The sequence below is a fragment of the Hibiscus syriacus genome, unplaced genomic scaffold (genome assembly GCF_006381635.1).
Source record: "Hibiscus syriacus cultivar Baekdansim isolate YM2019G1 unplaced genomic scaffold, ASM638163v2 tig00005465_pilon, whole genome shotgun sequence".
Classification (NCBI taxonomy): domain Eukaryota; kingdom Viridiplantae; phylum Streptophyta; class Magnoliopsida; order Malvales; family Malvaceae; genus Hibiscus; species Hibiscus syriacus.
Window position 1 is genome coordinate 271,730 of NW_024062059.1, and position 23,756 is coordinate 295,485.

At 35.2% G+C, this 23,756-nt stretch overlaps 2 protein-coding genes and 2 pseudogenes across 2 annotated transcripts; 2 read left to right on the forward strand and 2 right to left on the reverse strand.

Annotated features, from left to right (window-relative positions):
• Window positions 1-863: 863 nt before the first annotated feature.
• Window positions 864-2,531, forward strand: LOC120199729 (annotated as a pseudogene).
• Window positions 2,532-2,543: 12 nt separating this feature from the next.
• Window positions 2,544-4,649, reverse strand: LOC120199728 (ATPase family AAA domain-containing protein 1-B-like). The gene is made up of 5 exons (XM_039200745.1): window positions 4,378-4,649; window positions 3,996-4,296; window positions 3,759-3,917; window positions 3,033-3,328; window positions 2,544-2,961 (listed from the first exon to the last, which is right to left on the reverse strand). Exons 1-5 carry the CDS (start codon window positions 4,579-4,581, stop codon window positions 2,851-2,853), a joined length of 1,071 nt encoding a protein of 356 aa, XP_039056676.1. The 5' UTR covers window positions 4,582-4,649; the 3' UTR covers window positions 2,544-2,850.
• Window positions 4,650-5,551: 902 nt separating this feature from the next.
• On the reverse strand, window positions 5,552-9,682 carry LOC120199673 (annotated as a pseudogene).
• Window positions 9,683-15,070: 5,388 nt separating this feature from the next.
• Window positions 15,071-17,459, forward strand: LOC120199725 (methionine gamma-lyase-like). The gene is made up of 3 exons (XM_039200743.1): window positions 15,071-15,528; window positions 15,611-16,012; window positions 16,727-17,459. The coding sequence occupies exons 1-3, from the start codon at window positions 15,150-15,152 to the stop codon at window positions 17,302-17,304; spliced, it is 1,359 nt and encodes a 452-aa protein (XP_039056674.1). The 5' UTR covers window positions 15,071-15,149; the 3' UTR covers window positions 17,305-17,459.
• Window positions 17,460-23,756: the final 6,297 nt, after the last annotated feature.

Consider the following 23,756-nt stretch of genomic DNA (forward strand, 5'->3'; position numbering starts at 1 on the left):
CACTTTCACATAAAATACATCATTTTCAAATATTTCCAATTATTTCCATTATATAATGGCGTAAATATCTAACGTAATAAACGTTATATTTTTAAGTGTTTTGACATTAATCGTCGTTAAAATTTTTATTGAGAGACATGTATCAAATTTTTGATAAATTTAAGAAATTATTTTTAAAAAATAAAGATATTTTTTTTAAATTATTTTTAAAAAAAAACTTTTTCTTTTAAAAAAAATCTCACCCTCACCCCCACCCCCTCCCTTTTCCCTTCTCCCTTCTCCCTTCTCCCTTCCCCAACACCACCCCCACCCCCACCCCCACCAACAGTTGATGGCATACACCGCCACTACCACCAACAGTTTTATCAGTACTTATCAACAATCACCTAAATCGAGTGTCGATTGTCACAAAACAATAAGAATCTATTCGTTGTATCTCACTGTCAAACCCTTCTCCGGTCAGTCGTGATCGTCACTATTTACACAGTGAGAGCTTCGTCTCACGTCGAAGAAAATCCAACCATCCTCTCATCGAGTAGCATCGTCGTTTGCCATGGAGGAAGCTTCGAAGCTCTGGTGAAAACCTAACCGAGGTTATTTTGTAAGTTTTAAAAACTTTGAGTTTTTTATAAATAAATTAAGTTTTTAAATTTTTTTCTAAAAAAATAATATTTTATTTATAAAAGATAAACAAATAAAAAATATAATGATAAACATCTAAAAATATAATTAAAAAATATTAAACATTTATTTTTAACAAAAAAAAAATTAAACACTAAAATACTTTTCAAAATATAATTTAGACAATTATTTTTATATTAAATCATATCTAAACAATGAATCGCTAAATAAGGGGTCAGGACTTGAGCGAGCAAGAGAGAAAAGATAAGCTTTGCATAGGGATCCAAGTGTTGCAATCTCTGCATCAATCAATGCCATCAGCAATCACTTCCACTTTGCTTCTCTCTTCGAAACCCATATTCTTGTTCAAAGATCCCTTCTTCTTTTCTCCTTCAACATGTCCAAATGGCCCCATTTCTCCTCTGCTAAAGCCTCTCAGCTTGAAATGCAGCGGGAACTCAGAGGAACAAGAAACAAGCAATGGCTTGAAGGAAGCACTTTCCGGTATTCTGGGCAAGCAGGTCGAGGAGCTTTTGAACAAAGAAGAGAACAAGGGTTTGCTTGATGGATTGGAGAAGGCCTCGCAGAGAGTAGAGATCGCTAAGAGACAGCTTGCTGAGATTGAAAAACGGGAACTTGAATCTCAATTGTTGAGAAATTACATCGAAAAACTTGAATCCAGGGCGTCCGAGGTCAGCTTCTTCTCTAATTCTTCCTTTTCAAGACCTTTTACTTTTGTCAGCTTACTGCAAATGGATTTAATGCATATATAATCGAGGGAGTTCCAGCGTTATATTTTTCAAAGATTTTAACTTTAGTATTGCCTAGTGTTGGAAAGAAAGAAATGTAGTCTCAGGTTCAGCCCCTTTGTTTGGGAAAGGGTTTATGTTTCTCCGAATTTTGATCTTTCTTCTTCATGATGAATTAGAGCATGTCCCGGATTCTGTATTGAAAATCGTAATTGATATTGGCTAAACCAACCATCTTTGTCTGGGAACACTTATCTTATGATTATCTATCGACTCCTCGAGATATTTCCCATGAGACTTTAACTATTGACGAGTAAATTTGTGAAAATTCAAGATTGCAGAGACTCAGCAGGAGATTTCGGAGGCACGGGCCATGATTGATGAAGCAGAACAATCGCTTTCACCGGATGAAGATAATGTCGGAGACGGAATGGTTTCAGCAGCGAAGGTGGCGAAGGAATTGATATCGATAAAGAGAGATTAGAGTCTGTAAAAGCAGCTTTGATATCAGCACTTGTTGGCATCCTTGCTGGTCTCCCCATCTCCTTAACCCAAGTTTCCAGCACTACTCAGCTGCTGCTCCCTTTATCAGTCAATTTCATCAGCTGTGCATTGTTCGGGTAACTTTTCGCTATGCCGTTCGGAGAGACTTGGACAATTTTCAGCTAAAAACCGGGACATGTGCAGCTTTTGGTTTTGTGAAAGGTATAATCAAGTGCCATTAAATAGAATGCTTTATGCATATTATCAGTAGAACAGGATATATATATATATATATATCAGTGATATGCAAGCATAAAGCTAATAGTTCAAATTTGATATGAAAAAATAATAATGAAAATGCAGGTCTTGGCACATTGGGTGGAGGGGCTCCTCTGGAACTGGATGCCCAAAGCTTCTTGTCGCATGCTGTTGATGGTGCACTTTATGTATCCCAGAATCTTTTCATTTTTTTGTTTGCTGCTGTTGGCTTGGATTTTTGCATCAAAACGAGGATTTTGAGTCCTTTTCCCATGAAAAGATCAACTCCGAGGACGGATGCAAGATAATTCGAATCCTCAAAATGGATTTAGAATCTGTATATATGGTGCATTTTGACTGCAAGCTGTATCATGGATTACATTTTCCTCCATACAATAGATTTTACTGGTAAACAACAAGATGTTCCTTTCAAACAAGAGTTGAGATTTTACTGTTTGTATTCTTTTCTATAAAATAACAAATATAGCTACAGGGAACAATCTTTCCACACTCCACAAATAATTCAGAAAAATGTTTCCAAGTCAAGCTCGAGTTTATAAGCCTACCGTTGTACATTTCTGAAATCTATATTCACCGAGTAACACGACCACCGATGTAGAATAACTCAACAGCATGGAGAGGCTATTGCCAATTCATCTGCTCCAACTCAAAGTTAGTATTCAAGAACATCATGATTTGATGCGTACCATCGCGGCTTGACCTGGTACTGTTTGACAACTCATGTTGATGAACAAGAGTTATACCCATTATGCTCATCGACACCGATACTTATTTTAACAGACGTAGCCAAAACTTTCTCAAAATCCGATTGCGACAATGGACTTGGTCCCTGCAACCACACACCAAAACACCAATAAGTTGAGACATATAGAGTAAATCAAATGATATGTATGTACTCACTGGATGTGTCTTGTTAGCCTTTTCTTCATTTAAGAAATCCCTGAGAGGAATATATGCGGCTTGTTTGCAGAGCTCGAGCAAATCAGAACCAGTGTAACCTTCACACAGTCTGGCTATGTGATACAAGTCAATAGTGTCTTCAACATTTTCATTCTTCAATATCACCCTCAATATCTTTTCTCGATCATCACAGTCAGGCTTTCCAATTTCAAAAACCTGGGAAAAACGCCTAAGTATTGCCTCGTCGAGCTCTGTTGGACGATTAGTTGCACCAAGTACCATAACTCGAGCATTCTCTGAATGCAAGTTGATAGAAAAATCAACTTCACAGTCGTATACAAAAGTTAACATGCTCGATATCAACATACACTACTGATTATTTCAAGCTATATTACTACATCAGGCCAGGAAGCCAAAGAAGGAAAAACCATCCCACAAGGCCATGAATTCGGTTTTCACAGATCGAAAATTAGTTTGCAATCAAGGAAATAACCAAGAACACTCACGATCGGTGGAAAAACCATCCCACAAGGTCATGAACTCAGTTTTCATAATAGCCAAAAGTTAACATGCTCGATATCAACATACACTACTGATTATTTCAAGCTATATTACTACATCAGGCCAGGAAGCCAAAGAAGGAAAAACCATCCCACAAGGCCATGAACTCGGTTTTCACAGATCGAAAATTAGTTTGCAATCAAGGAAATAACCAAGAACACTCACGATCGGTGGAAAAACCATCCCACAAGGTCATGAACTCAGTTTTCATAATAGCCATTGTATCCTGATCCGTGGCTCGTCGTTGACCAAGAAGACTATCCACTTCATCAATGAATATAATAGCTGGCTGCAGCTTATAAGCCAAACTAAAGACGGCATTCACTGCAACAATACAACATGACAGTATTACTATTATTTTTGGAGCGCATAAATTGATCAAAAGAATCCCACTACGTTCACCTAGTTTTTGGGCGTCGCCAAACCATTTACTCATCAAATTTGAGACTCTAACATTGATAAAGACAGCCCCAGATTCTTTAGCAATGGCTTTGGCAAGCATGGTTTTTCCTGTCCCTGGCGGTCCGTACAAAAGCACCCCTTTTTGGGGACCCAAAAGCTTGCCATAAGCAAAAAGCTCGGGCCTTTTAAGTGGAAGAATAACCAACTCATACAAAGCTTCTTTGATTCTATCAAACCCACCAACAGATTCAAATTCAACGTCTATGTGATCTGGGTTCACCACATCACCAACTATCACATCCTGCATTTTAGGGGAAGAAGAAATAACTTTGAGAATACAACTGAATATAAAGAAGAAACATAATCGTTCTTTTTGAAGTACCTCGTAAGGGTCAGTGTGGATGAGGGGGCGGCCGAGGCGTTTGGAGATGACATTTTTGTTTTCAACGAATTTCTTGGAGGAATCGCGATTTGGGTTGAGTCGTTTGAGGCCGGCGAAAAGGACCAGGCAACTGAAAGCGGTGCCGGCTGCATATATGAGTAATTCTTGTAAGAAGCTCCTGTACATACGACGGCCGGGGGCCATGGCTGTTTTGGCCGTTAGGTCCGCTTTGCAGGAAACGAGGACGGGAATGGAAATTGAATGAATATTAAACCGTGTTAGGGGCGCCACGATACGCACAGGGACAAACTCCTTATTGGGCGGAGGGGTGGAGACATTAAGGGTAAACTATACTATAGGTCTTTCATTTATTAGTAAAATTACAAAAGGATTATTTCATTTTGGAAAATCATAAACGGATCACTCAATTGTTACAAACAAGCTCAATTTACTGTTAAAAATAAAACGAAAGTTAACTTCTCGATTATAATTAGATCATTCATTTTATCGATTGTTATAATCAAACCACTCAATTTATCAAACTATATCACTCAATCATCGCTAGAAAATTAAGATCCATTACACACTTATGGCCCAGTCCCTGTACTCTTTTAACTTTTGAAATTTAATCCTTACACTCCCAATTATAAGAATTTAATCCCATTAATTTCAATTGATATCAGTAATACTATAATTCTTTTCAACTTAATCATTTGACCTTTTAATATTCAAAATTTACAATGTTACAAATTAGAGTTTAATGTCTACATCAAATAAGTGGAGCACCTAAATTTGTTGAATAAGAAGACTAAATTTTAAAGGTTCGAAGAGCAAAGGGTTTGGAGAACAATTAGACTTTTATTCTTTAAGTGACATGCTTAAAATTATCAACAAATAAACAAAAATAAACTGAACAATGGGAAATACTGAAATAAAAGGAGAACACCATATGAGTTGTAAGTTTGTGTCATTCAGTAGTTTCAAGCAAGCAATGCTAAAGAAGCTTCTAAATAGCTGATTTGTCAGCGTTGCCACCATCACCCAGACCAAGTACTGAGCGCGGGCAATATATCATAATAAATGTAAGCCTCATACTTTTCTTAGTTCAGGGAATTCGCCTACCAAACGCTTGTTTCAAGCAGAAATGTCAAATAACTTGGATCCCTTAGTTTAGGGATATCCATAAATGTTGCAAGTTTAGAGGTGAAAAATCAGCGAAAAAAGAAAGAAAAAGAAGCAGAGAGGTGTTTGGACCTAAATCTTGTCATGCAGGTTGACCACCAAGTCGTGGGCATCGTCGAGAAGCTTCCAGACGTCGAGATGTCCGGCCATACTATTGCATTCTCTCATTATTTCATCCATGCTACTGTACTTTTCTATTATCAGTTTCCTTCTTTGCAGAACACAAGCTGCTATTGCGTATAGCAGAAGATCATCGGTAGGGGGAGCTCGAAGTCTCATCCTCCCCCAAGCAGACTTCGCAATACCGGCACGGATCGCTGCCTGGTCTGCCCACATCACTTCCCAGAGGCAAAGTGTCTGCTCAAAGTTTAACTCCCTCCTGAAAAGAACTATAACCATTCTATACACAAAGAAGCAATCTTCGGCTTGAAGCTTCTCCAGGTGTCTATATAGATGATTATCCTTGCACTTTATAATCTTGGACACGATGTTTAACTGTCTTCTAATGCCCACCTCATCAAGTCGGAAATTGTGACGAGCTCTTTTCATGAAACCTGCAAAGCACCAGAAGGCCTCGGAGTCATTTTCTACCACTGAGATGATTGGGGAGAGCAGATCACTCATTCCTTGGCAGTAACCAATCTCGGGATCATAAAGGGAATAAGCCTCGAGGATAGAAACAAGCCGAGCAGCATGAAAAATCCTGCATGGGTCTAAGTCATCATAATCTTTCAACCCAACGCTCTCAGCCAACCGTTGTGCTTTCACTGTGGATACTGCAGCCTGAGAAGGAGTGTATACGATCCAGTCATCATTTGCCCTCACGGCATCAAGGAGGATGATTCTCCTCCATTTGGCAAAATCTTCATCAGTGTGGGATGCAGGCCAGCCTCAAAGAGTCAGAATCAGATGATTCTGTTTCACCAGGACAGGTATTTTGACTACCGACTACACTCTTGCCAACAACTCTCTCCAGAAATGAATCAGAGGATAACAGGGTTGGATGCCTATGATCATAGAACGGGAGATCAAAATCATCAACGGCTGGGCTTCCTCCATCGGTAGAGTGGGACCTACTAACCACTTCCTCTAAGCCTGGAGAATCAAAAACTTGACTGCAATTACCAAAGTCCTCACTGCAGAAGTTTCCAGCAGTTCCCTTCAACTTACCACTCTTCTCAAGACGTTTAAGGATTTGGCGGAACTGTTTCCTCAAGTTTTCATACTCTTTCCTGTATCAGAAAAAAAGTAAACGAACAATCCTTCAGGAAATTTAAAAAAGAAGGGAGAGTGAAGATTGTAATGTAACAAAGCTTTGGCAACCCATTTGAGTGTTAAAGAAGCACAAGAAAGAAAACAAATGATACCGTTTCTGACTTCTACAGGAATCTCTTTCTTCCTTCGAACTGTTGAAGTCATATCTGTTAACCAAGCAGACATTACTGTTAATTCGTTTAAAAGGTCACTTATGACCCCCCTTCTCTAATGCATAAGAAAACATCTCAAAATTTGTGTTTTCTGGATAAGTGATTAACACAACAAATTATTACAAATAAAGAAAAACTCAAGCAGCAAGAAAAAAGGGTACAAAAATGGATGCTTGAAGCATACTAAGCAAATTAATACAAAATTCTTCGTTCCTCTCTTTCCTTCCAAAGTGACTAGCAAATAGAAAGATTAAAATTTCTTAAAACCAAGGATTTCTGTCCACTATTGGAACTTTGATATATATAAGCAGTCAGAAAAGTACCAAGATATAAACAAAAAGATGATATAGAAGCCAAAATTAAATGTTCAAAGAGAGTGAAGTTTATTTGAAAATAATCAGGCAACTAGACCGTGATACGAAAGGAGTAAGCTAATTGAGAGGTCATAGAAGCAATAATTAAGTAGTTCAAGAAAGCACGGTTATTTGAATCACAGTATATAAGAATCTTACACTCCAAGGAGTAATGGCCACACCTCTGCTCTAATACTTGGATCAACACCCTGCATTGAAGATGCAAAGAATGAATTCTCAAAGAAGCAAAAAATATCCATTAAAACGGAATAAACCACCTGCAATCTGTAAGAAGATAAGATAAAAGAGAAGGTAAACAAGTCAATGCAAGTTTAATAACACACTCCACTTCGAATTTTCTTCAGAAACTTGACACCACCATCAACGAGTTTCCCATCTGCAGTGAACAAATTCTTCCATTGTTTAGGTAGAAGGGCATGTTTTCTTCTCCTGTGAGACCAAGGTGATTTTAGGCTACCCCTGCAGCAAGAAGAAACAAAACTAATAAATCTTCCGTCAAGATGTAAGCTTATGAATAATAGTTCCTATCATATCGGATGAAGTTAACAAAATATAAGCATAGTTTGTTGGGTTCATGCATGGCATGAGGAAGATACACCATACGAATCCATACACTTCCAAAAACACCAATGAATCATACGAGGAAACAAAACTTTTGGAAGAGTGAATACAAGCATGTGAAAAACTTGACTGGTTCTGCAAATAGAAGCAATTACAAGAGTAATAGCAATCACTGATAGGTTCCATAGTGAAGATATAACAAACAAAAATCACAATTCCACAGTAAAACAAACAATTAAAATGTCCAACTCAAAATGAACACCAATCATGAAGTACTACCAAAATGAGTATTTAATGGCTTTTAACCGTGTCTTGCTTAACTAATTTGATTCTGAAAATGACTGCTGCTCCTTCGCAAAAGCTAGAGGGATCACAACAGTTGACTAGTTTGACCAACATAAGTGTTGAAACAGTTAAGGCTTTCAAAAATACTTTACAACGAATTTGAAAATCGAACCGAATAATAATCAGATTCAGAACCTTTAGGGAGAGCAAGAGACAATGAGGTTGAAATCGAACGCTTATTAACAACCTAACGAATATGACGCTGATGGAATTGATTCGACTCCTTTCAGATCGGGGATTCAAGTAACGGATGGGAAATTATTTTATTTTTTAACAAAAATGGAAAAGTCGAAATCTTTAAAATCCAAGGAAAAATAAGTAGATATCTTTATTTAAATTTAAGGGAAATAAGGAAGGAAGTAATTTAAGTTTAAGAAGAAAAAGTGAACTCACCGATCAGTTTGAAGTGGTTGGGAAGAAGATGAGGAAGATGACGATGATGAGGAAGAAGCAACGACTAATAAAACCGATCGCAAATGACTCCACGACAACGATGAAGAAGATGTAGTATTTGACGCCGGCGATGAGGACGATGCTGAGAGGATGTTGTTGCTGCTGCTGATGATGAAGCCGTGTGACTTCGCCGCAAAGCTTTCATCAATTGTTTTTGTTCCGTAAGCATATCGATTTCTATTTTACCTTTGATAATCAAAACCAATCTAAGCTCCGTGATCCAATTTTTCCCTTTTTCCTTTAACCTAAGAGAGTAGGCGACGGTGGCGGCGACAGAAAAGCTAGCCACGGAAGTGACAGCGATGACTATGCCGGAGTTGAAATCACCGAGTTAGAAGATCAGAAACCGCCGCCACCGGTGCCAGCGTCAGCTCGCCCAAATAGGATCCATTTTCCAAAGATAGCAGCAACGCGGGCGCCGGATGAGAGAAAAAGCGTGAAAACGGCAAAGTTACAGCTGAAATTCCGATTTGACTTTCGCTTTGGCTTCTGCTGCTTCTGCTGGCAGGCAACAAGGAAGAAAGCACTACGAACCCATAAAATTTTTTGTTATTATATATTAATTATTATCAAATAGTAAATTTTCCATAAAAAAATGTATAAATTATTGATGTAATTTTAAAAATGTAATAAAATGTATCTGATGATTTATTTTAAAATATACGCTTGTTCGTAAGCTAACAATGATATAATTTAAATTATTTTTTTTCGAAAATATCAAATAATCTTTTATTTTTAAGATATCGTCACATTTTTTTATGATATATTGAAATAATAATCTTAAATTAAAAAATAATTTTTATATAAACAATTTTTTCACTACATTATGTAAGAAAAATTATCATTTATTTTAGCTGTTGATTTATTTAATTATTATTTCAATTCAAAGCTTTGGCTCCATTTAACAAACTGAAACATATACTATATCTTTTATGGACTTTTTTCCTTCTCTACTCCTTTCATTAATAGCGCAAGAGAGACGGGCGAGAGGGAGTCTGTTGGGGAGAATTCAAGGGTAAACTACAATGTAAGCCATTCAACTATTGTAAGATTACAAATGGATTATTAAATTTCAAAGAGCTACAAAACGGTTACTCAATTAATAAATTGTTACAAAAATTTCACTTTGCCATTAAAATGAAATGGATGTTAGTTTTTTTAGTTATGATCATGTCATTTTATTTATTAATATAATAAGTAGATCATTAAATTCATCGATTATTACAATAAAATGATAATTAACTTATTTATAACTTTTTTTTCATTTAGTAACATGTTTATAATCTTACTCATAATTATGATAAATTACATTCAAGGTCAGTCAATTATTAGTCAAGTTATAGATGGGTCATGTTTTTCCTCTAAAAGAATATAATTTTATTATTCAATTAAAATATTATTATAAATTGGTCATTAAGTAATTAAATATTAGACAAAATAGTTAAGTGGTATGGTATAATAATAATTCAGTTCTTAAAACTTATATATTCTATCAATTTGATCATGACTTAAATTAATTTAATAAATTTAATCATTCGTATTTAAAAATTCTATCAATTTAGTACTTTTTCCTCTCTTAAATGGCATATTCTTCATTGTTCATCATCATCATCCATACTTGGTACTCTTATTAATCACTAGTTAAATTTTAAATTTAATCATTCGTATTTAAAAATTCTATCAATTTAGTACTTTTTCCTCTCTTAAATGACATATTCTTCATTGTTCATCATCATCATCCATACTTGGTACTCTTATTAATCACTAGTTAACTTTTTAATGTTAGATATTTGATTAAGATTAAATTCACATTGAAAACTACTTAAATTATTTATAAAAGCCTTCGAGTATTCTTTGAAGTTTTTGAGGTTTGGTGAACTGTAGTGACAGCGGTGGCAACCACGATGAGTGGGTGATTGTTCGACGATGGTGGAAGTAACGGTGATGATCGACGATGATTGATAATAGGCCTGTAAATGAGACGAGACAGATCGCAAGTTACTCGAGACCGACTTGGTGAATGCTCGATAAATACTCGAATTTAATGAACTCGACTATACTTAATACTCAACTCAAAAAGTTCACGAGCAACTCGAAAAGTTCTCGAGTAACTCGAAAATATAATAAATTAAGATTTAATTTTTTTTAAAAAATTATTAATAATATTAACATTTATGTGTTGATTTTTTAAATATAGTAAGGTTTTCATGCATTTAATATTTATGTTCGAATTTGAGTTTGAGACTTTAATCGAGTTAAGTTTAAGGATTTTTTTTTTCATTTCGAGCATTTTCGAGCTTTTACAAGCTTCAATTCATGATTTATAGTTTGAGTCGAGCTTGAAATTTTTAAGCTCGACAGTTTTCGAGTCGATTCGAGCTCCATTTCAGAGTTTTCGAGTCGAGTCGAGTCAGCTCAGCAATACTTGAGCTCGACTCGGCTCGTTTACACCCCTAGTTGATAATGACGGTTTGAAACTAAGAATTTTTTAAAAATTAAGATTTATTATATATATTTTTTATTTTAAAAATTTGTAAATGCAACATGTGTCAGATAAAAATTAACTCATGTAAAATGTAATTTTAAAAATGTTAATCACCTATTCTAAACGAAAAATACTTTAGACAAAATGTATAGTTTATATACTTATTTTTTCATTAAACGTAATTTTAAATTTATTTATCATAAAACAATTAGTCATATAAATAGATGATAAGATTATAATCATTATAATATAAAAATTTAAAGGTAAATGATAAAAAAATAAGATTATAACATTAACAATCAAATTTAAGAAAAAACAATTCGATAATCAAAGTGGAAAAACAATAATAATCAACTGATTAATGATACAGTTTCCCTAAATTTTAATTAACTTAACCTCTTACAATGTAATCTTTGTAGAAGATAATGCAATCATTCTAGTGTCCATTAAAAGAAAGACAAAACTATTCATTGATGTTTTTCTTTATTTATTCACTGGTTTTGTAATGTTTATTAATATTTGGATGCGTTTATTAAAAATGTATTATAATAGACTAATAAAGCGAACAATATAGATCACGTTATATATATATTTATTTTATATGTTTTTTATTACAAATTTATTTCGGCCTCTTGAAATTTTATAAGTTCAAGTTTAACTCCTATGAAATTTTAAAAGTTTAAGTTCATACCCTCTAACACAAAATCCTGCATCTATCCCTAGATAGCCTCTACTGACAAGAAAAATAAATAAAGCCATGAAAATGAAATGGATCAATTATAGTAAAATACGAATGATATGATTCATCAAGTGATCTCAATGGTAAAAAGAAAGTGTTATTCTCCTTAGAGGTCCTGAGTTTTGAGCAATTGTGTAGGTAGAACATATTACATTATCAATAGATTAAAAATCTTTCTAAACGGATTAGTACTATATTATAAACATCTCAGATTATTTAGAAAACAAATGCAATAAAATTATAAATTATAAAATTACTAGAAAACGAAAATAAAATAGAGGAACATGTTGGGCTCATATGCCCAGCAGATATGTACACTGTTGGTTGGTCTCGTGGTGCAAATATTCTGGTTCGATCTGTTGGTCGGGTGATATTGCAACATAAATGTCCACAACCCTTTTGTTGTCGCTGGCAAGATATGTTGTTGTGAGAAACTTGAATTGGGTGTCTTTAACCGATGCTTTTAACTTGCATTCAACATGTGTTTCAGAATGTCTGTTCGCAGGCTGCACAAACAAAACCAATTGCACCATCTATGGCCATTCCTCGAATCGATGTGAAGGTACGTTGATCGCTCTCTAGTTCATTGACTTGTTGCTTCTTGTAGTTATATTATTTTATTTCATTGTAAATCATGAAACCCAACATGCCATATGTTTTGTATTTGACAAAGACCCTTGTCCCTTGTCATAGGATGTATGACACTTACAACATGTGAACAGAGAAACCCCTAATCCATTTCAAAACTGCTCTTCCAGTCCTCATCTAATTCTTTTTTTCAAATTTAATTTCATATACAGTGTACTTAGGATTGAATTTCCTTATTTTATGCCCATAATTTTATTCCTAAAATGGTTTATGTTAAATTTTAATATATATATATATATATATATAATATTTTATGACCGTTTTAAATTCATTATTGTAGGGTACAACCAGGGCCGTGGCTAGGTTTTCGGGGGCCCTGTACAAATTCTTATAAAGGGCCCTATTTTTTAGATATATTCGATTTTGGGGTAATAATAGTAGCGTTTTTTGAAAAAAAAAACGTCGCAATAGGTCCATCTATAGTGGTGTTTATTGGAAAAACGTCACTATATATATATATTTTTGGCATTTTTTGGGCCTGCGCAATAATAGTGCATTTTTTTGAAAAGACGTCGCAATAGGTCCATCTATAGTGGCGTTTATTGGAAAAACGACACTATACATATATTTTTTGGAGCCTTTTTTTGGGGCCCTTCGCGGTCGTGCAGTTTGCGCCGCCCAAGCCACACCCCTGGGTACAACAGTTGAAATTGTATCGTGAGGCACTTGTGAGATGAGCTGGTAGATTCATATGAAAGTTTTCGAGGAACTTGGCTTTTGCATGATGTATTCATGATGAACTTGATTATCCAAATTTTTTGCATGACGAACTTGAAAACCCAAGTCTAACCATTATCGTGTTTGCTTTACGAAATATAAGATTTTTTTTTAGAATAATATTATTGGAATGTAACATTACTATAAGAATGTTGTATTACTTTGTTTGGTTTATTTAGCAGAAATGTAAAATTACAGTGTTTGGTTGAAAGAACATAAGATTATTTTACTATATATTTTACAAAATTTTCCTTGTGGTATATATATTTATTTAAAAAAAGTTAAACTTTAATATTAAATTATAAATATTTGAATCAAAATTCATTGAAATATTTTAATCATGATACTATCTAACTTTTGAGAAAAAATATATTTAAAATATAATTAGTGTATTAAACTTATACTTTTAAATATTTTTCATAAACATCATATTTATTTATATAAAATATAATATAATACGAAAAATAATATTATGATATCCAGTGGACAATGATATTATTTTCAATGTAGAAGCTATGGTTTTTAATAACTTAAAGTTAGAGATTATTTTAAATAATTATATTTTTACAATCATATTATTTTTACCTCATAAAATTATAAATAATTAATATATTAAATATTAAAAAATATAAAAATAATTTTAAACACTCAAATTTATTAATATTTTACTAAATTAAAATATTTATATATTATTATTATATTTATAATTTTGAGTAGAGTACATAAAATAAGAATTGAAAATGATCATTTTAAAAAAGAATTCATTAGTATACTGACATTCTTATCCAAAGTAATAGAAATTATTTAATATCTATGAATTTGGAGATAATGATATTTCATTCATTTTAACCAAAAGATGCTACTATGAAAAAAATATTCTCTAATAATAATTTTTTCCGTAAATTAGACGTGAAAATATAATTTCAAAAAAAAAAGATTATTTCATGGAATTCAACACTGTCTTAAAATTTGGTTTTCCAAATTAGTTGGGAATTGTTCCCAGGGTAAACGTGTAATTCTACGTCCTTATCTTTTATTTAAAAGGTGGACCATCTTATTATTTAATTGTAAAATAAAGGTGTCCTTAAACATAGGGTTGCATTAATCTTATCTTTATTTTCAAAACGGGACAAGGCAAATCTGACTTGAGTTTGTCAAAATGAAGGTCGAGTTGATGCCGAGAATGAACCTGGATGGGTTTCACACTTGTACTTAGTCATAGCCACGTGATTTTATAAAATCTAATCACATTGATTTCCTTTTTTCCACGAGTATATTGCAACCACGTGGTATTACTTATACCATCTAGCCTCTCCCTTTCAATCTTGAAACTTCAACTCATTTGCACTTCATCCCTCCACCCACTTATGGAGCTAACTCAAAGAGTTTCATTTATGTATATAGGATAACTATAATTAATCTCCTTTGCCTTATCCATCACCCAACGACTAACATACGAGTACGACCAAGAAGGCAAAATCGTACGTGTAGAATTCTTGCACGTAAATAATGTTTAATCACTTATCCATCTGATTTGGTTTCCTTGGAACATGAATTTTCTAATAGAGGAAGAGATACGTTTCCCAACATTTTTGTTTCCAAAATAGAGAGGAAAACGTGACTGGATTCATTGTATTTTGTTTTAAGACAATTAAGGTAAAGCCAGGTCAGATCTCTAATTGTCATTAGTACCAAAATTAATTAATTTTTAAACAAAGCCGGCCTTTGTTTGAGTTCTCTGCTTTTATTTATAGCTTCAAATCCTCCACATCTCTTCACAAAATCCCTCGTTAATTCCCTCTCTCTCAAATCAATCTTTGGTTTACCGTATTGAATTAACTATGGCAGGAACCCAGAGCCGTGGTCATGTTTTCGCCGGTAAGAAAAGAGGTACGGCGGCCGATGACTTTGACGTGGACGATGTTTTCGTGGCAAAGAAATCAATGTTGCCCACAATGGCAACGGAAAGCGACCCTGCCGCAGCATTGGCCAACGCCCGCCATGAATTCGGAGAGCATGGTGGCGTTAACATGTCCATCGAAGCCTCCGCCACCTTCACCGTCATGGAACCTGAAACCATGAGCCGTATGTTCGCCGGTGAACTCGGCCCCGATCGTGATTTCTTCATCTACAGCCGTCATTTCAACCCCACCGTCTTGAATCTTGGCCGTCTCATGGCAGCCCTCGAAGGGACCGAAGCTGCCTACTGCACTGCTAGCGGTAATTAATTAATCAATCCTCTCTCGTACGTTGTTAAAAAGAAAAGTTGTCGTTGATAAATGATTTGGTTTCGCGATGACAGGTATGTCGGCTATATCGTCCGTGCTGTTGCAACTCTGCAGCAGCGGCGGGCACGTGGTGTCGTCGAGGACGCTCTACGGCGGCACCCATGCTCTTCTAACGCATTTCTTGCCCAGAGCCTGTAACATCACGACCACGTTTGTCGACATCAACGATCTGGAAGCAGTGAAAAATGCCATCGTCGAAGGAAGGACCAAAGTCTTGTACTTCGAGTCGATGTCGAATCCCACGCTCACCGTGGCCAACATTCCCGAGCTAAGCAGAATCGGGCACGAAAAAGGAACCACGGTGGTTGTGGACAACACCTTCGCCCCAATGGTTCTTTCCCCGGCTCGGCTCGGTGCTGATGTAGTTGTTCATAGTATCTCCAAGTTCATCAGCGGTGGGGCCGATATTATTGCAGGTTCGTTTGTCGTATGTTTCTCAGTTTTTTTTAGTACACGTGCCAGATGTTAATCTTTCATTGTTTTGTTTTGTTTTTAGAATTGGAATCTTAGAACGTTAAACTCGGTTCAAAGCAGCCAAACCAAAGTTTGGCCTTTGTGGTTGTGGGTGGGTGCTTAGACATCTCGTGAATGGTGCGGTGCCATTACTGATATATATATATTTATATATATGTTCCTCAATTCTTAAACTTCTATAAATTTATCACTCTAATATGAAATTCATGTCGACATCCTGAGTCGACATGGGTTTAAGAAGGTCTTACTCAACCTCATAAAATTCCGATCCCTATCTAATATGAGTTTAAGAAGGTTTTACCCAACATGAATTTTGACTGATTTTTAGGTCAAAATCTACACCCGTTTGATATATATATATATATATATTATTAGGTTGAGTTTTTTCATCTTAAACTTAATTGAAACTCAAAATTTTAAAAATAAAAAATTAAACTGAGTGAACGGATTGGGCCGAAACCTATCGAGTTCAGATGAAATATCCATCCTACTATCATTAATCTCAACTGTTTATTTTTGTTTATCCAATAATCTTAAATATGTGTAAAATTATTTTTTTTTACCTCTATAATTATATCCTATCCATATATGTATTAATGTATATAGTTAAGTTTCGTTTTCTAGCGAATAAAGATGTTTGTCATGCATGTGAGTAGGTGCTGTTTGTGGCCCCGCAAACCTGGTGAACTCAATGATGGATCTCCATCAAGGCGCCTTGATGCTTCTAGGCCCGACCATGAACGCCAAAGTCGCCTTCGAACTGTCCGAAAGGCTTCCTCACTTGGGCCTGAGAATGAAGGAGCACTGCCGCAGAGCCATGGAATACGCCATCAGGATGAAGAAACTCGGCCTCAAAGTCATATACCCAGGCCTCAAGGATCACCCACAGCACCAGCTCCTCAAGTCCATGGCCGACAAGGAATACGGGTTTGGCGGGCTTCTTTGTGTCGACATGGAAACCGAAGAAAGAGCCAACAGGCTGATGCACCACTTGCAGAACTACACTCAGTTCGGGTTCATGGCGGTTAGCTTGGGTTACTACGAGACTCTCATGTCCTGCTCCGGCAGCAGCACCAGCAGTGAAATGAACGCCGAAGAGAAGGCACTTGCCGGCATTTCGCCGGGGCTGATTAGGATGTCCATTGGATATATTGGGACACTGGAGCAGAAGTGGAGCCAATTAGAAAAGGCACTCTCTATGATGAAGGATTCCACCATGTTCAATAAGAACTAATGGTTCTCTGGTGCAAGGTCTCGTTCATGTTATTTCTGTTGTTAAAGACCGGTGGCTTTTGCTTTATATAATGTTTTCTTTTAAGAAAAGTTGGCTAATTGGCCTCATACAAATTTAGCATGGTCCAATTGAGCAGATTTGAACATGACGAGCAAGCATGGTACATTTCTTCCACATGATGGGAAAGCTCATTAGCATTAACAAATCCGCATAACAAAACTACCCCCATCGTTTGCACAAATGATCACTTTGCCTCGTATCTTTTTTTTGGAGCATTTTAACGCTAATGTTTTATTTTGGAGTAAAATGCCCTCGGGCGGATTAAAATCGTTAGTTGATTAATGCTTCCTATTGATGTGGCAGGTCCACTTGTGATGCCACGTTATCAAAAAATATTCTTAAACTATTTTAAAATATATTTTATAAGTGTATATGTAATTAATTATAATTATAGTTTACTCTAAAAATAATTTTTTGTTGAAGTGACATCGTACATGGACTTGCCACGTTCATATGAAATACTGATAGTTAGTTAACTACCAATTTTATCCAATCAGAGGATATTTTGCTTCAAAATAAAACGTTGAGAGTTAGAATGTTCTAAAAAAAGATAGGAGACAAAGTGACCATTTATATAAATGTTATGGTTAATTTTATTATTATGACTAACAAATTCTAGAAGTAACCAAAGAAGCTTCACTTGAAAAAGAAATGGAACAATTACATAACTCAAGGAAATTCCAACTATGCTCTTCAAATATTAATTTCCTCACTTATAAATATACTTTTAGGCTCCAATGCAAATAATTTTTAAATAATTATTCAAAATTTGAGAAAATAAGTTTAAATATATTTTTATAAAAAAATCAAGACTCGGGTACCAACTTTGAAGTAATAAATCAATCAAAACTGAGCATTTGATTGAATCGAGTTAAATTAAGTGAAAATATTTTTAAGTTAGTCAATTTGATCGATCATGTTTTAACTCATTTTGAAGGTTTTTTTTTTCAAAACGATTAGAGTAACATGAAGTTTGAGAGTTAAATTGAGTCGGATAAAGTTGTCCTAGATGAAATTTAAAGGCTTAACTATACCTAAGATCCTCGAACTTTTGAAGGAAAAAAAAATCAAAGAGACCCTTGAATTTACTTCACACCCAATGTAACCCTTAAATAGATAAAAATAATACTTTGATCTTTTAACTAGCGTAAAATAAATTAATTATTATAGTATTAATATGACGATTCACAACCTATTATATATATAAAAGTGTTACTATATCATAATGTAAGGATAAAAATAATTTCTAAAGCGATCACCATTGATAATGCTCCATCTTTCAAATGCTATTTGACTACAAATTTACACATAAAACATTTTCCACACTCTAGTTATACACCTGAAGTGTTTTAAGTAGGTCGTTTACTACATCATAACCCTAATTTTATAGTTCCAGCTGGCCATAGCACCGACAACAATAATTTTGGTCAATAAACAATCATTAATATAATTAATGTAGATTTTAAATCCCTAATTCCGTATCTCAAAAAAATATTTAATAGATTCAACTCACCACGTTATCTATGATCTCAATGAATGAACACTACAAATTTTGAAGTAATTTTCAAATAATTAACAACTTTTTATTTACATGTTAGAAAGATACGAAGATTTTTACTTTAAAAAAGATAATATAAAAAATGTTATTAATCGAGTCACGGATAATATAGTTAACCAGTACAATCTAATAATTTTTCCTGTCTCAGTCACAATGTTTCCCATCTTATCGCGTTCAATCAATTACTTATCGATCAAAGAAGGATGTAAATCATGGTGATAATCAAATGGCAGACCGTGCTTTATATTCTTCAAAATTAAGGTTGTAAAAACAATAATTAGTTTGCGGGCATCTAGGCTTTACAAACAAGATTGTTTCGTGTCCTAATGATTCATAATCAAATTATTGTGGAGATTTAAAATGCTCATAAAAAGAATTTACTTATAATCGTTTTTTTTGTCTCGCTGTTTATATTTATATTTAATGATAAATGTATGATTTTATGTTACGGAACAAATTAAGTTATAAAATTCTAGAGAAAAAAATTAAAAGTAGAAACATATTATTAATAAAAAATATATAAATTATATGAGAATTTAAAAAATTTAGGAGTCAATTGTCCCTGCAAACCCTCCTTCGATCCATCCCTACGTATATTATGGAGTCAAATTCAGATGTTTGGATCAAGATAATATGATAATAGCAAGGGTATTAGAATTGTATAGAGAAAATAACCTCAGTGACCGAAAATGCCTTATAATATACGAATTTAACCAACTTTTTTTAGATTTGCCAAAATGACCAACAAATTCGCAACGCGAACTCCAATTTCGCAACCCAGTTTTCAATTTTGCAACGCGAATATGTAAATCGCAACGCGAATTTGTAAATCACAACGCGGAAGTCAAATTCGCAACGCAATAGTCAAATTCGCAACGCCAAAGTCAAATGTTTTTATGTGAAACACAATATTAATTTCGCAACACAAATGTAAACAGTATTATCGCAAATCATCTCTAACCTAAAACCCTAAATCACAACTCAGTCTTATCTCCATCTCTCACTCTCTACGGCGACATCTGTCCTTATCTCCGATGAAATCTGTCTATCTCTATCTCTCATAGCAACCCTCACAACCATTCACGGTCAGAAATGGAAAATCAACCACCGAGGGTTAGTTTTTTTAATCTCTTATTTTTATTTTGAAATTTTTGTATATTATTAGATTTTTTTTATATTGATGATAAATATACTGGTAATTTCAATATATATAGTTAACCATTTCATTGAGATTGCTTAGTAAATTCATTTGGTTGCTGCCAATACTGTTAAATTGTTTAGTCCTTAACCCTGTGAAGTTAGTATTTGTCTTTGTTTTGTCTTTTTGTTGAAGAAACCCTAAATCGCAACACCAAATTCTCAACGCGATTTTCATTTTCGCATTGCGATTTTCATTTCAGAAACTTCTTTTATTCTGCAAATTGAAACTTGAATGAATTGCATTACTTCAACCAAAAAACAAAGACAAATACTAATTTCACAGTGTTGCTAATTTAAGTTTCAAGAATAAAACTACTACTTTTTATGTTATCCTTGAACCTGCACTAAACCTATATGTTGTCCTTTTAAATGTTTATATAAGTGCTTACTTCTGGAATGTTATCTGATGCATTTTGTGAACTATGATGGAATAATGACTTGGGTGAATACCGTGCTAGTTTGAAACATATTTGGTTTGTTTTCACTGTTTAATATCATGTCTGTTTATAGTGTATAATAAGGAGTTTTTGGTATATCTAACTGTATGTTTATTGTTTTTGTAGAAATTTTTTTCGGTTGCATTGACATTAAGGAATAAATTAAGCCTAGCCACTAAAATTGCGTCGACGTTTACACCTCTACAAAGAAAATTGTTTGAGGATACTTGCTTCGGGCCATGGCTGAAAGTGCAACATACGGGTGGAGATGCTATGTTGACACATTTGTTTCTTCAGACCATGACTAACGATCTACCCGAGGGGATACAATGTGGTGATGAGGAGATATGGTTTCATTTTCCTCCGGCACATACTTGTTTTGGACGGGAGGAGTCTTGCTTAATCACTGGTCTACGCTTCAGACACGATGATGTAGGTCGGTACACTAGTCATATCGCCCGCCCATCAAGGTTATCTCGGGTTTTTCCTGAGCTGGCAAAGTCGAAGCCGAGTTTACACGTCGACGACTTGAAGAGATTATTTGATAAAGATGGTTTTACTCAGATGGATGACCTTGATGTTGTCTGAGTATGCCATTTATTACTTTTGCATGCCGGTTTTTTAGGTAAAGAGGGCAGACAACCTATCTCTGAGGACCTAATATTATTGGTAGAGGACCTAAATGCATGGAACATATTTCCGTGGGGTTCATATCTATGGAAAGCTACCTGGAAGAAGTTGTCGTCTACCTTTGAGGACCGAAAAAGTTTGTGGGGCGATGGTTCTAAATACACTTTGACAAGCTTTACTTGGGCCTTTAAAGTAAGAATTTATATATAATGTTTCCAAAATTATAATTAATTATTTAACAATTACTAATGTTTGTGTATTATATTGTTTGTAGATTTGGATATTTGAGGCTTTCACCAGCATGCAGACATATGCGATAAAAAGATCAAATGATATTCCTAGGGCTATTACCTAGAAGAGGATCCGCATGTTGGATTGGGAAGAGTTACTCCCATATACGACGATGAATGATGTAAGTTAGCACACAAATACCATATATAAACAAGTTATTACTAGTACAAGTTTAACTTTGTTTGAGCTTTTATATTGTTAGGAGGCCAACTATCCATTACAGAGGCTGACACCCACAGAGGCTGAGCTTGCCACTGATTGGTGGCAAGCTAGTAAGCGATTTTTTGATGGGACAGATGATGAGCACCCCTTACTTCGAGAGTCATCACCTGATCGGGCCGATTCTATAGCTCGACACCCAGAGCCATCACCTGATCGAGCCTCTTCTCCACCTCCACCATCACCTATTCCATCACAGCATCGAGCCTCTTCTCCACCTCTACCATCACCTATTCCATCACATCATCGAGCCTCTTCTCCACCATCACCTCATGATAGGCGACCGGCAAAGAGGCCACGACATTTATCTCCCTGTTCTCCACCTCCACGGGATGAGTTAGGGGAATTATGTGATGAGGTCGGTGCTTTGCGTCATGAGGTCAGTACTTTACGTGAAGATAATGGTGCATGGCGTGATGAGGTTTGATCTTTACGTGGTGATGTGGATTTTTTACGCGATGACAATGGTGCGCTACGCGGTGAGGTATCTACTTTACGTGATGAGGTTGCCGCTCTACGCGAGATTGTTTTATTGTTGCAGAATGAGGTTCATACACTACGCAATAAGGTAAATTTGTTTAATACTATAATAAAAATGTAAATAACCTTTTTTGACATTATTTATTTATTTATTTACTGATTTATGTATTAATTTATTTTCAGCGGCCCGATAAGGTAGATGCTTTACGTCGGGTTTTTCTTGCACGATGGGGTTTACACATCAGACGTCGTGCACGTGTCATTACGTCTCTGTTTACCCCACTAGTGCCAAGACTCCGTAAGAATAAGCCCGATGCACCTATAATCATTCAAGAGGTGCCTCCTATCATTCAAGAGGCATCTTTCATCATCGAAGAAGCCCCTCTCACTGTTCAAGAGGCCCCTGTCATCGTTCAAGAGGTCTCGTCCGCCATTCAAGAGCCCGATTCACATGGTGTCATATGTCGACATATTGATAAACCCCCTCTCGTGCCCGATATGATAGATGCGAGTTGGCTTTCGTATGTGTTACCAAACAATACCATTCCTCAGCATGAGAGGGAAACACTACCGGAAACAATTACGGATAATACCCTTTGGGCTAAGACCGCAATTGATTTTTTTCTATATGAGCGGAGCAAGGGTTGTTATTCTGACCTATGCCAAATCGACGATGCTATTCATTTGTTTCTTGATCGGTTTTGGTGGGGTATTTTATTAGGGGTTGACGATAATGACTATCTCGAAGGGGTGGTAAGTCTTATATTCTTCTTATATTGCATTTTGATTAATTTTTTTTAAATTATTAATAAATTCACTAATATTTTTTTTATAAAACAACATATTGATGCATGGGTGTCACGTCTTCTAATAATAAGGAACTTGAGGAAAAGAAATACTCGATGGACTATTATGCCGACGTCTTTTCACGCAGCTCACTTGAAGGATCAGAGAGATGTTTCATATACGTTAGGTAATGGAAAAGCTAAACTTTATCCTGCGTGGTGGGAGGTCGATAAGGTTAATATTTATTTTTTGAATATTTTAAAGGTTTTCATAAATTTTATTTGATGTGCGCAATTATTTATGATTGTAGGTGTTTATCCCTAGTTTGGAACGTCGTCATTGGCTTCTCGTCGAGCTTCAGCTCCCATCCCTGAAGACAATGGTATATGACAGCATGTTGAATTATATACCATTGTCTGATTTGAGAGATATTATTACAAAGGGATGGAGCGATCATTTGGCTAAATACTTGGATACGATTGATTATTGGACAAATTCTGGAAACAATAAGCCAAAGAAGTTCAAAATTACAATGATCAGAGACGAAACTGCGCCACAACAAACGTAGGGAGCCAGAGGGGATTGTGGTCCTCTCGTATGCTTGTGCTTGGAACGTTTGACGACAGGAAGTAAACAATATCTACCTCGCACAGATAGAGATAGAGGTGCAGTAGGCTTATGATTTCGGCATTATATGGCCAGATCGATATATACGAGATGCTGCCTACATGCATCCGCGTGCTGAAAGTGTGCATAAACAATTGGTAAGTTTGAGCAAGTGTTAACATATA

Coding starts and splice junctions, on each gene's coding strand:
- LOC120199728 (XM_039200745.1), bottom strand. CDS start 4,581: ATGGCCCCCGGCCGTCGTATGTACAGGAGCTTCTTACAAGAATTACTC. Junction 3,918..3,995: donor TGGCGACGCCCAAAAACTAG/GTGAACGTAGTG, acceptor GTATTGTTGCAG/TGAATGCCGTCTTTAGTTTG. Junction 2,962..3,032: donor AGGCTAACAAGACACATCCA/GTGAGTACATAC, acceptor GTGTGGTTGCAG/GGACCAAGTCCATTGTCGCA.
- LOC120199725 (XM_039200743.1), top strand. CDS start 15,150: ATGGCAGGAACCCAGAGCCGTGGTCATGTTTTCGCCGGTAAGAAAAGA. Junction 15,529..15,610: donor TGCCTACTGCACTGCTAGCG/GTAATTAATTAA, acceptor TCGCGATGACAG/GTATGTCGGCTATATCGTCC. Junction 16,013..16,726: donor TGGGGCCGATATTATTGCAG/GTTCGTTTGTCG, acceptor GCATGTGAGTAG/GTGCTGTTTGTGGCCCCGCA.